Source organism: Lutjanus erythropterus, chromosome 16 (genome assembly GCF_056507025.1).
Source record: "Lutjanus erythropterus isolate fLutEry1 chromosome 16, fLutEry1.hap2, whole genome shotgun sequence".
NCBI classification, from domain to species: Eukaryota; Metazoa; Chordata; class Actinopteri; order Lutjaniformes; family Lutjanidae; genus Lutjanus; species Lutjanus erythropterus.
The window spans coordinates 37,145,110-37,157,980 of record NC_139332.1 but is presented as its reverse complement, the minus strand read 5'-3'; the positions used below and the strand labels follow the sequence as shown (position 1 = coordinate 37,157,980).

General features: G+C 37.1%; 2 protein-coding genes across 2 annotated transcripts; both read left to right on the top strand.

The window, feature by feature from the left end:
* The first annotated feature begins 1,356 nt into the window (after positions 1 to 1,356).
* LOC146313605 (uncharacterized) lies at positions 1,357 to 4,394 on the top strand. Its single transcript, XM_084739633.1, has 2 exons — positions 1,357 to 1,661; positions 2,659 to 4,394. The coding sequence occupies exons 1-2, from the start codon at positions 1,517 to 1,519 to the stop codon at positions 3,546 to 3,548; spliced, it is 1,035 nt and encodes a 344-aa protein (XP_084595759.1). The 5' UTR covers positions 1,357 to 1,516; the 3' UTR covers positions 3,549 to 4,394.
* Positions 4,395 to 6,809: 2,415 nt separating this feature from the next.
* On the top strand, positions 6,810 to 12,528 carry LOC146313604 (uncharacterized). The gene is made up of 2 exons (XM_084739615.1): positions 6,810 to 7,374; positions 9,484 to 12,528. Exons 1-2 carry the CDS (start codon positions 7,293 to 7,295, stop codon positions 10,659 to 10,661), a joined length of 1,260 nt encoding a protein of 419 aa, XP_084595741.1. The 5' UTR covers positions 6,810 to 7,292; the 3' UTR covers positions 10,662 to 12,528.
* Positions 12,529 to 12,871: the final 343 nt, after the last annotated feature.

The window sequence follows — 12,871 nt, the reverse complement described above, 5'->3', positions numbered from 1 at the left end:
AGGAGACTAATTATTTTCATTTCTTCCACCAGTGTCATTTCCCTCAGTTACAAATCCTCATGTAGTTTCTGTCTGACTGCTGAAAACCTTTGTTATAAATAAAGGTTACTTGTTTTGGAAGATTGGTTTGTTTCATTTCTTTTGCCACCACAGCATTCAGCATCAAGTTAAACCACTACCCTGTATGAGTTCATGACTGCTGGCTCAATCAGCACTCAACTTTTATCATATATCTAAGTGTTACACTGAGCAGAACTTCTGCATCAAATTTAACATTTTTATACCAGGATTTTGTGGTACCTGGTACAAAATAATACTTATCATAAAAGATTACTTTGTTTTTTCTTTCCTAGTGTAAAGACCAAGTAAACTCAGATTGTAGTTGATGGTATCTAACACTAGAGGGCAGCACATTACCTCAAATAAAATCAACAGTGACGTGGAACTGGGTGAGATTGTGCTCTCAGGGTGAAGGCACAAACATTCATGGTTGATTGTGACAAACTGATGAGTTTCTTTGGCAGGTGTTCACACAGTTTAACCCTTAGTAATGCAGCATTCTTGCATAAACAACAAAGAGGTGGAAAACTGATGAGTGAGGCAACAGACACTATTACACTTTTAAATTTACAGCTCTTAATCATATTGGTGGCATATTTTGACATTTTACTTCATGACAGAATGGTTTATGTTAGGCTTTATACAACAAAAAATGTACACATGTCAGGAGCATAAAGTAGATAACAATACAGAAAGTTCATAACAAAACAACAAATACATAAATAAATAATAAATAATGAATTCAAAAATAAAGAGATTAAAACAACTAAATATCCTAAACTTTAAAATTAAATAATACAGAAAAAGAAAGAAAGAAAAGAAATCTTTAAAATAATAAATAAATAATGACAGACATAAGAAAAGATTCATTAATTTGACTTTAAGGGGTTTCAAATATATTTTTCTAATATTCTTTTTTTTAATGTTGCTTTTTGTATTGTTTGTAATATGAAGACAATATCTATTTTATTATATTTGTAGAATGCTACACACCATGTGTGTATTTACAATGTGTCTGCAATTATAATACACAACATATATCCTTATATACATATATTTCAATATAAAGCTGCTGTAACATAAATTTACCCGGTGTGGGATCAGTGAAGTTTACCTTATCTCATCTTATCTTATCTGTAGTATGGTAGTATGGGTATTGGAATACACTCATACAAGTTTTATTTTGAAGGTTTGCAACGGGACCCGGAAGCAGTTTTCCTGCAAGATGGTGACGATCAACAGAAGCTTCACTTCGTGATGGACATTCGTCCCTTTAAAAAAAACAGGAGGAAACTGTGCAGACTCTGTCTGTGTCGAGTCGGTGCTGTTCAACTTTACTTCAGTGTTTGACCTCCGAAAAAACTCCTGACAGTCTGCAGACCTGTGATGAAGTTAGCTTAGCTTAGCAACACACCTGACTGTCAGACACCAAACTGTGAAAATACAGCCGGTGAAAATGTCTAAAGTCCAAACTCTGAGAGCTTTTGTGAACCAGCGACTGACGGCAGCTGCTGAAGAGATATTTGAACTGTTTGAAAGAACGATAGCAGAGTACGAGGAGGAACTCAGACTGTTGCAGGAGAACCACAGGAACACAGCAGGTGAGTATGGAGGGTCAGTTTATCTGTGGGTCTTTTCAGATACAGGTATTTAAAAATTGTGGTTATTTGTTATATTTTGGTTTTACAAACATTAAAATAGACACAATGTGTTTTTTCATGGTCATAAGGGATGATTGAAATTTTGAAAATTGTTTGATTTTCATTTTCTGTTACATGTAAAAAAAACAAACAAACAAACAAACAAACAAACAAAAACAGGCCTATTTTTTTTTTCATATTCTGGATGAGACTGGATGTGATCATTTACAAGTGTGCCAGCTATTCTTTACCCCAGGCTAAAATGTCTTTAGAAACGTGCTCTAATGTGATTTTAGATGATGAAACAGAGGCTGTCATCTGTAGAAATCTGCACACAAATGAACTTATATTTGTGGAAACTCAGTCAAGCCACTTTGATTTTGATGCGCACCTATTCGAACTGTTACGGTAACTGTGCCTGGAGAGGCTGAAGAGGGTGAAAGAGTCGCATAACAGCAATAATATCTCACATTTTATTACACATCATGATTCATAAAGTCTTGTTGAATGTGGCATCACCAAATAAGTCAAATGAAGTCTATTTCCTTAATAAAAAAAATTAAAGGGAAAGTCAGCTTAAATTGCATTATACTCATAGTTTTCTTTGAACTAATTTTTCTGACAAAACATTTTTAAAATCCCTGTTTGAACATGATAAAGAAAAAAGCATCTTGTATTTTAATTTAAATTTTAAAGGACATGATGTCATTTCAAGTCCTTGCGATATTTTCAAAACAAAACTTTTTACTTTTTTTTACTATTACTAAAAAAATTTTATTAACATTTTAACAAAACTGCACTAATACTGATAACCGTGATAATTCTAGTCACAATAGAAGAGAAAGAACAGAATAGAAAATACTTTATTTGCTTATATGTGCAGAACAACGGGTACTTTAAAAACACAACATATCACATCCAAACAAAACAAATACAAAAATGTGTTTGTGTTTTCCAGTGTTTCCTACAAATGTCAAGAAGTTCATGGTGATTAAAGAGGTTCCCCCTGAGCAGCAGGACAGGAGCCCTAGTCTGGAACAGGAGGACCCACCAGAGCTGCCACACATTAAAGAGGAACAGCAGGAACTCTGGACCAAGACCTCATTCACTCCTGTCCCTGTGAAGAGTGAAGAAGATGAAGAAGAGAAACCTCATTCCTCACAGCTTCATCAAAGACAAACTGAAGAGAACAGACATGCAGAACATTTGAAAATAGATGCTGATGGAGAGGATTGCAGAGGATCGGAACCAGCCAGCAATTTTAATCCTCAACATTTACAACCTGATAGTAGTAAAACATCACACTCTTCAGGTACTGAAGACAGTAATGATGGTTTGAAGCAGACCAGAGAACCTCAGCCAGGTTCAAATGCTTTGAAAAACAATGGAGTCCCTGAATACGATATGGGATATAATGCAGCCAAAACATATTTTAGCTGCTCTGAGTGTGGTAAAAGATTTGGCAGCGGGGACCATCTGCAGATCCACATGAAGTGCCATACCGGAGAAAAAACATTTATTTGCCCATTTTGTGGCAAAAAGTTTACAAAAAGCTCTAATTTGACCACCCACCTACGGGTTCACACAGGAGAGAAACCATTCACCTGCTCAGTGTGTGGCACAAGTTTCAGTCTGCGCTGCACGTTGGTGAATCACATGAGAGTCCACACCGGGGAGAAACCATTCAGCTGCTCCGTTTGTAGTAAAAGCTTTTCAAAAAAGGCTAATTTGACCACACACATGGTGCTCCACACCGAGGAGAAGCCATTTAGATGCAGGACTTGTGGCAAGAGGTTCACCTGGCATTCACAGGTCAAAAACCACAAGTGTGTTGACAGCAGCAGGTGATGGTGGAGTCACATCATAACTTTCATTCAGGAGGAAACACAAACTCATCTGGAGCTGCTTAACACCACAGGATTTTTTCAGGAACCTTTGCAGAAACTCAGGAAATGAAAGGAAAGACCAGGTCAGCAGCAAAATGTATTTCAGACACCTAAAAAAAAGTATCAGGGTTCAACACTAACATTTTTTTTCACTTGCATGTTTGGGCAAGTGGTTCAGAAATGTACTTGCCTAAAGTCAATTTTTACTTGCCCCTGTGCAAATTGTTTTATTAAGTTACCAAATAACAGACTAAAATTAATTGTCATGTATAACCTAAGGCTGCAACATCAACAAATATCAGAAAATAGTGAACAGTGTCCATCAAGAGCCCAGCATGACATCTTTAAATGTTTTATTTTCTCAGTCTAAAACCAAAGATATTCAGAATATGATGATAATAAACCAAGAAAAACAGAAAATCTCCATATTTGAGAGGCTGAATCTTCCAGGGATTAGATTTTGGAGATTGAGTAACGTGTACAGTGTTGCTGATGTTTCTTCTGTGCAAGAAAGAAAATAGTTCCTAAATGAAACTGCTCACAACTGGTCATGACTTCTGAAAAGTGAAACTGCTGTTGAGTTTATAAATTGTTGGGGTTTTTTTTTTGTTTGTTTGTTTGTTTGTTTGTTTGTTTGTTTTGGCTCTTTGAGCACCACAGCCTGTCATGTAGTTCCATTACACTGGAGAGAAGTCAGACATGTCTACGGCAAATATCCCCAAAATTCTCCAACTCACACCAAAACTATCTTGATGGATAAATAACACTACATGTGAGAGGAGACATTAGTATTTTGATGAACTGTAGAAGACCTTGATCCACAACAGAATAATGCATCCACAAGCACTTGAAAAGGTATTGTTCAAATAATTTTGTCAGAGTATTTAAAAAGGTGAGATCCACTGTGTGTCACTCTGGCCAGCAGGGGGAGCTACACCCCTTTCTGTGCAAATGCAGCTAGTACTTTCTGCAGCTGCAGCTCATCCAGCAGCTGCTTAAAGTTTGACTTTTACTCTGAAACTGTTGCAAGAAGTGAGCGCTTTTTACCAAATCATATTGTTGGTTTAATTCACTGCATTCTCATACATTTGATTGCAATTTACTGGGTTTATACTTGTGTTGTTTTGACCACTGTTGTTATTTTTTCTTTGTAAAGTAACTTGTAAGTGTTGTGTAAAGTGCTCTATAAATAAAATGTACTATTAGAATCTGACTCTCCCTGCTTTCAGAAAACTCTTCTCCCACTTGAAGAGCTGAATGACTAGTTTGAGACAAATCTGACCTGAATTTATTGTAACACATCGACTCAGCAGTTCATAAAGTAGATAAATTTAGATCCACTGCAACCAGCTACATCAAAATATGTTAAAAATATGTTGCTTATATGTTAATGTATCAGTAAGTAAAATCCAATAATAGAATAAACAGTATGAAATAACATTCACAGAGGCCATTCTGCTGCCCAATGAATAACAAATTTTACTAACGTGGTTTTGTAACATTTTAGATTACATGTAAACAAAATTACATAATCAGATTAGACACAGTAAGAAACTATAATCAGCCAAGGTTACATTAAAAAATGTTAGATTGTAGTTATGTTGTCAGGGATTACTTGATTTTGATTATGTCTTTAAAATCTAGCAATTTTAAAACTATGAAACTTTTTTCACGATAACCAACAATGCTCCGTTAACTATTGACTCATATAAATAAATGTGGGAGAGTCTGGGCATCCTCGACTAGAAAAAAGTTTTTTAGACTTTGTTTCCAACAATGTTCATACAAAATGTATAAAAACAAACTCATGTGAGTAAAAATGATAATCTAAGACATTAAGTGATTTCATATGTCTCGGGTCAAAATAAATTATGTATACATCATGTTGCAAATTAGGGCCAAGCAGTTTGCAGTGACAGTACAGTTGTAGTTTATGTAGAGAAGAAAAATGGCACATTTTCTCACTTTTGACATAAATACATTAGGGACAAAACAATAAACAGTTTCATGATAAACTGTGGTAAATTTTAATTATAATGATAACCATGTTTGAGTAAGTAAATACTGTCCAGCATCAACAGATCTCAGACACAGGCTCAGCAGCAGCATGGGGTTTGTTTTGTGTCCGTGAAAACACTGACATCACAAAGGACATGATGTCATTTCAAGTGGTTGAGTAATTTCAAAATAAAAGTTGGTGAAATGATTCCAAGATAAACTTCATTACAGCAGCTCAAAAGTTCAAGTACAAAAAGTACAAGTAGAAAACCATGTGAGTCATAAATAGAATAGTCCTGAAATGTTTTAGTCCTCTTTTGACCACATGAAGCCTTTCTAACATTGTTTTTATGTGTGCTGTAAAAGTGTATTATTATTGTTAGAAAATACCAACAACTGGTTCAGCAAAGGAACACAGTGATGAGATCAGTTTGTTTCCCATCACAATGGGAGAGGAGACCATGTGATGACTTCTCACATCAAACATATAACTCAGATTTGAATATGTGAAACCCTAAAACATTTTTTTTTTCTTGCAGATTAACCAGAACCTTCTGAGGGGCGTTTCAAGATTGGATAACTTATAATAATAAACTAAATATTCATATAAAATATGTAAATATAAAGTTTGCAAATAGAGGAATAAAACTATTTGAATGATTAATTTCATTATTTTGACAAAAAATTTCATCAAGTGTTCTTTCTTAAAAATTGTTCCTACATTTGCTGCATATATAAACTAGATAATACTATATAAAATAAGACGCCCCACAGCTTTATGAATATTTCTATACCTTGATTCCTGATTGACCATTTTTTAAAGTTATTCTTTATTTATTTTATTATTATTTATTGCTGACCTGCAATTTTTCTTTTTGTTTGATACTGCTGCTACTCTTGGATATAACATGCAGCTTTTTGACTGTACAATATTTAATATAAAAAGGTAACAGTAGTCATTAAGTAGAATCGTGTACATCAGAATATTATATAGTATGATTATATCATTATGTGTGACTTATTTAAATTGATGATGAAGCCATACAGTTACATAGAATAGAAGACAAAATATTTACTTTTGTATTGTTTCTTTGTGGGTTTTATGTATTAACAGTTAAATAAATGGTCTGGGTACTTCTACAATTATTAATTCTTTACAGACAGATGCAAACATCGGTCACTTTTATTTTGAAAATCAGCAAAGAACTGGCACCGGAAGGAAGAGTACCGTCCGTGGCTAACATGCTAACTTTAACGTTGTCTGTTACGTGTGTTACCATCAGATCAGATGGGAGCGAACCGGCAGAGCCTGTATGTTTGGATAAACGGGTTGAAGAGGACTTTGTGTGAACTTTTGGGATGTTTCAGCTCAGACTCACCTCCTCTTAGCCGAGAATGCTAAAGGAAGTTAGCCTAGCTTGCTGCAGGGAATAGACGGAGACGGGGCTCGGCGTCACAGCCCTGGTCGGAGCAGCGTCAGTGAAGACAGAACTGTATTTTTGACAGATAGAGCTGTCTGAACAGACTCTGTGCTGTTCACTTTATTTGAAAATCTGTCACATCTGAATTATCTCCTGGTGTCCTACGAAGCTAATGAAGCTAGCTTAGCTTGCTAGCTGGAAATAAGCGGAGCTGAACGTGATCTAATTTACGAACAGCAGAGAGACCAAACTGATTTTAACGGATTGTGTCTGGAGGACAAATCAAAATGGCTGAAGCAGAGAACAAGGAGGAACAACACAAACTGCTGGATGCTGTTTTCAACCCTCAAGCTCGGTTACACAGAGCAGGTTTGTACAGTTTGTTATGTGCCGCAGTGTGTGTTTCCTTTGTTTAGATTCTGCCCCTCCCCTCCTCCTCACTGCTGCAGTCAGTCAGTAATCAGGTCTGGAGCTTAAAAACAGGGACAGAGAAGCAAGACAGAAACCTGACACACCAGATGGTTTGTTACACAGAACCATCTGTCGTTCTCTTTTTCTTCCTCTTCTTCTTAGAGAATTTGTAGCAGGCAAGATGCAGCAAAGGCGTATTGCTGCCCTCCACAGGTCATTTGTAGATCGCCACTGGCTGGATTAAATCCTCATGTAAAGTCTAGTGTGATGGAGTTTTCTGTGCGGATTATTGACTTGAATAAGTGATCTGTAACTCTGTTTGAGGCTTCTTTCTGCATGATAGAGTAGCCAGCACATCTGGTTAAACCCTGGTTTATTCCTGAGGCCTGTACTACAAGGCGAGATAAATGTGTTTGCGAGGTATGTTGAATCTAAAGTTAGAGTTTTCGGTGTCACAAAGGTCTTTTAACCTGGATAGATCACCATGGTAACTGATGCTGAACTCATAACCCGGTCGGGAGCAGGTTATGTTCTGAGTTTCAGATTAAATCAGCTGTATAAAGCGACGCTCTTTAGATAATTAATTTCCTAACAAAGTTCTTTATGAGCGATATAGGTTATACACTGAGGGAAGACGTTCAAAATGAGAAGTTCCTTATCTGTACGCTCATAATATCACAGAACGAAGCTGTATAATGTAGAAACAATGTAATGTAACAGCAGCACAAACTGTTTGCATGGCCTTCTCATGGTAACCTCAGTTTGGTGATCCAGAGTCATTTTTCCAATGTATTCTATGAAAGAAACAAAGTTTTATGGCCGTCCACGGCTGCTATGAGACCTATCCTGTTCCACAATCATGAAATAGATAATACATTTTCCGAACACATAACTGGTCAGAGTCCAAAGGGAGCAGAAAATTACTATTAATTTATCTTCACAACAACATGCTTAACATGAGGGGAAAAAAAGACAAGCTTAAATATGTATCCCACAATCCCACAAGAAGAAAAAAATGGGGAGTGCTATGACACAAAGCTCAGTTGGGAGAGCATCCACCCCATCTATGGAGGCTGTCAGTCCTCTGGAGTAGCTGCTGGTTTGAGTCCCACCTGCAGCCCTTTGCTGCGTGTCATCCCCTCTCTCTCCACCACCCACAGCTCTTATTGCTGTCAACAGAAACCCATAAAAACAAACCACACAACTTGGAAACTCAATTTAACATTGTCAAAATTTCTACTACTAGATTTGGTCTGGCTGGTTTCTCAGTTAATGCTAGAGCTGGGTGACATGACCTGAAATTAGCTCCAAATACGATTTAACATGAGGTATAGTCCCTTTGTGATGAGTAGTCTGCTCCATAATGTAGGTGCATGTAATGTGATTCATTCTCAGAGATGAACAAGCACTGGATCAGGCATCTCAGCTGCTTTGAGGAAGAACATCTTTGGTGCTGCCAAAGAGGAGAAAAGAAACCAAAAAATATTCACATTTAAGATGCAGAAATCTTATAAACTAAACCAATTAATTGATTGTCAATAAAGGTTAGAATTAATTTAAAAATTAATTTATCATTGCAGCTCTACTTATTTGAATGGAGGCTCAGTTTGTAAATGCACACTTATGAACCATTATTCTTTCAACTTAAATTTGATTAACCCCAGATAAATACACATAACACAGGCATGGACATAAAACATATCAAAAGACAAATGCTAAACCCTCCTCACACACATTCATCACATGAAACTATAAACATCAGTGACAGCATAACATAAAACCTGGAGAACATGAGGCAAAATGGCTTCTTCAACTCATGTACACATGACATGAGCATGGAATTAAAGCTGCCTTGATTGCACAAATTTTATCATATTTCAGCAATGATCAAGTTCAAAGCACATGCTTGTAGTTTGATTTAGTTTGGATGACCTCCAAATATCTGGAATATCAGGAAATGTTTATCATTTTTCTATATATTTCAGAAAGTAATGGTGTCTGTGATTTACATGCTAACAGCAAATTACGATTTTCTAAAACATCTATGTATTTTACTATACTCCACAGAGGTCCAACAGCTGTTGGTGAGTAAAGAAGAGGTTGCCCCTGAGCAGCAGGAGTGGACCCCCAGTCTGGATCAGAAGGGCCCACCAGAGCTGCCACACATTAAAGAGGAACAGGAGGAACTATGGACCAGTCAGGGGGGCGAGCAGCTTCAAGGGCTGGAAAAGGCTGATATCATCAAATTCACATTCATTCCTGTTCCTGTGAAGAGTGAAGAGGATGAGGAAGAGAATCCTCAGTCCTCACAGCTTCATCAAATCCAAATTGAACAGATAAAAACAGAAGCTGATGGACAGGACTGTGGAGATCCAGAACCAGACAGGAACTTTAATCCAGACAATCATTTACAAACAGCTACTCATGACAAGACGTCAGACTCCTCTGAACCTGAGACTGATGACAGTTGTGACTGGGAGGAGAACAGCGGACCTCAGTCACGTTTAACAGAGAACCTGAAGAACCCGTTAACACCTCACATGAGACTTCATTCAAAGAGTAAACATTTCAGCTGCTCAGTTTGTAAAAAAGCTTTTCATCAAAGAGCTGCGGTTGTGATACACATGAGAGTCCACACAGGGGAGAAACCCTTCAGTTGCCCTTTCTGTGGTATGACATTTGCACAAAACTCAAATTTGACCAAACACATGAGAGTTCATACAGGAGAAAAACGATTCAGTTGTTCAGTTTGTGGTAAAGGATTCTCACGAAAAGCACATTTAAGAGGACACCTAACTGTTCACACAGGAGAGAAACCATTTAGTTGTTCAATTTGTGGGAAAGGGTTCACACGAAAGGGTTGTCTGACGCGACACTCAACTCTCCACACAGGGGAGAAACCCTTTGTTTGCTCTGTTTGTGGCGTAGGATTTGCACGCAATGCACATTTGAGACAACATTCGACTGTCCACACAGGGGAGAAACCCTTTAGTTGCTCAATTTGTGGTAAAGAATTTGCACAAAGGGGTCATTTAAAACAACACTTGACTGTTCATACAGGGGAGAAACCCTTTACTTGCTCAGTTTGTGGCAAAGGATTTGCACGAAAGGAGCACCTGAAACTACACTCAACTGTCCACAGAAGGGAGACGCCATTTAGTTGCAGTGTTTGTGATGAAGGATTCACTCAACTCAACCAGTTCAACAATCACAAGTGTGCTGGTGAGACCAGCAAAAATAAATGAAGCTGCAGAGATGCTTGATGAGTCAATTTCATCTAGCAGGACTGAAGTACTAACAACATGACTTGGCTCAACACTCATCACTTCAAAACTCTGACAAGGAGTCCAGAATGAGTTGCACTTCTTTTCAGCTAAGGATGGTTTTATTTGTGAGGACAATGGTTGTGTCTAAAATCATTTACCTTTCAGTGGATTCCACTTAAAAATTACTTTGACTGAAAACACAAAACATTTAAAGTCACTCTACTGTACAAAGTTTCAGGGAAATTAAAGCTACTACAAGGAACTTCCATATTTTGTTGATTTTGGAGCCCCCTGTGGACAAATGCAGCTATCTTTCCACTGTAATAATCAAAAAATATATCAAAAATAAATTTGTATTAAAAAATCTTTCAAACGTTTTCAAAAACTCCTTGTAGTAGCTTTAAGGTAAAATCAGCTCAAATGTCAAAATGTAATTGAGGAAATGCTCATATCGGACTTCTCATGTATACTTTTAATTTAGAAGTTTTCTGATATTTTTGGTGAATTCCTGCTCAGGATGACCATTACTGTAACCTCATAAACTCTGTTGTTCTCATTTACACTTTTGAAAGATGTTTTGAATAGAGGTTAAATATTACAATGCACTGTTAAACATAGTTCTGTCATATGTGAACTCTCCATGAAACCTTTTCCTGTAAAATGTGGAGTTCTCATACAGAGTTGATAAAAGATTAAAGTAAAGCTACTTGCAGTGTCATAATGTATCATAAAACACAGCCAACTCTGTCCCATATTTTTTGAAGTGTAGTTGTATGAGGTACACCCCCAGTCTGGAGAAGCAGCAGGAGTACTGGTGTAGGAACCTAAATGATGTACTGTTGTAAACAACATCAGCAGCAAAAAGTACTTTAGGCACTTAAAAAATCAACATCAGTATAAGTGTACACCATGTAAATAATGTTTTTCACTGCTTTACCTTGCTGTCAGACAGCCCTCTCTGAACGGAAACCACCTTTATATAAGCCAAATGTCACTTTCCCCAAACTAACCAGACTCCTTTGGCAAAAACAGTCATTTTACCTTGTATGACACAAGAGTTAGTGTTCTTGTGTTACCTCGATCTGTTAGTTTGTGTGTGTTGTTGTGTGGCCTCAGTGTTTTGAAGGGTTAGTTTGGATTCACTAAAGTCACAGCAACACAAAAGAAAAGGCTGTCTGACAGCAAGGTAAAGCAGAATATTCAAAATATAGCAATACACTGAAGCTGATATTGACTTTTTTTAGGCGTCTAAAATCCATTTTACTGTTGACCCTGTCCACAGCAGTACACCACTTAGCTTCCTACACTGGTACACCTGCTGTTTCTTCAAACCGTTGGTGTGCCCACCACCCTCTACTGTAGGTAATACACTGGCTATGGATAAGCACCTCATACAAGCCCACTTTTAATAATCCAAACTATCCCTTTAACATCTCATAAAAATGTATTCTCAACATTTTTGCTGTAAAGTCCAATGGATCCCTCTGCAGTCTGACTTTGACAGGAATGATATAATTTGTGAAGTCATGTTCCTGCACACCTTTCAGAAAATAGTGGAAAAATAAACTTCCACTCTAAGAACATTTTGTAATATTGTAATGTAAAATTACCGCAATGTAACTACATTTTATAGAAATAAAGAGTGCTCTAATATGTGAGGTCCCATGAAGAACTGTTTAATGCTGTTCTGTATGTTCTAGTGACCATAACTTCTCTTTAGCACGTCACATAAAATTTGTACTTTCCAGTTCAAGACTAATGTTAAGACCTTTTGCTTTGTCCAGATTGAATCACATGTGTGATGTATGACTTTTGACTTTATATATAAACTTGTCTTATGTTCTTATCTCAGCCTCAGATCTAATTATTCTGTGTGTGAGAGCTGGTGTCGCTCAGAGAGTCTTGATAACTCAGCTCACCAGTTGATTTGGCCACAAAACCTCTGCAACCTGTCGCAAGTTTTCAGACCTGTCAGGAAGTTAGCTTAGCAACACAGCTGCTGGTCAGACTGACTGTCAGAGACCAAAACTGTTTTTAACTGAGTCAGTCTGGAGAAAATACAGTTGGTGTAGCTATTATAAAACATCTTCAGTCCAAACGCTGAGACTTTTTGTCAACCAGTGACTTATGACAGATGCTGAAGAGATATTTGAGCTGTTTGAAAGAACAATGGCAGAGTACAAGGAGGA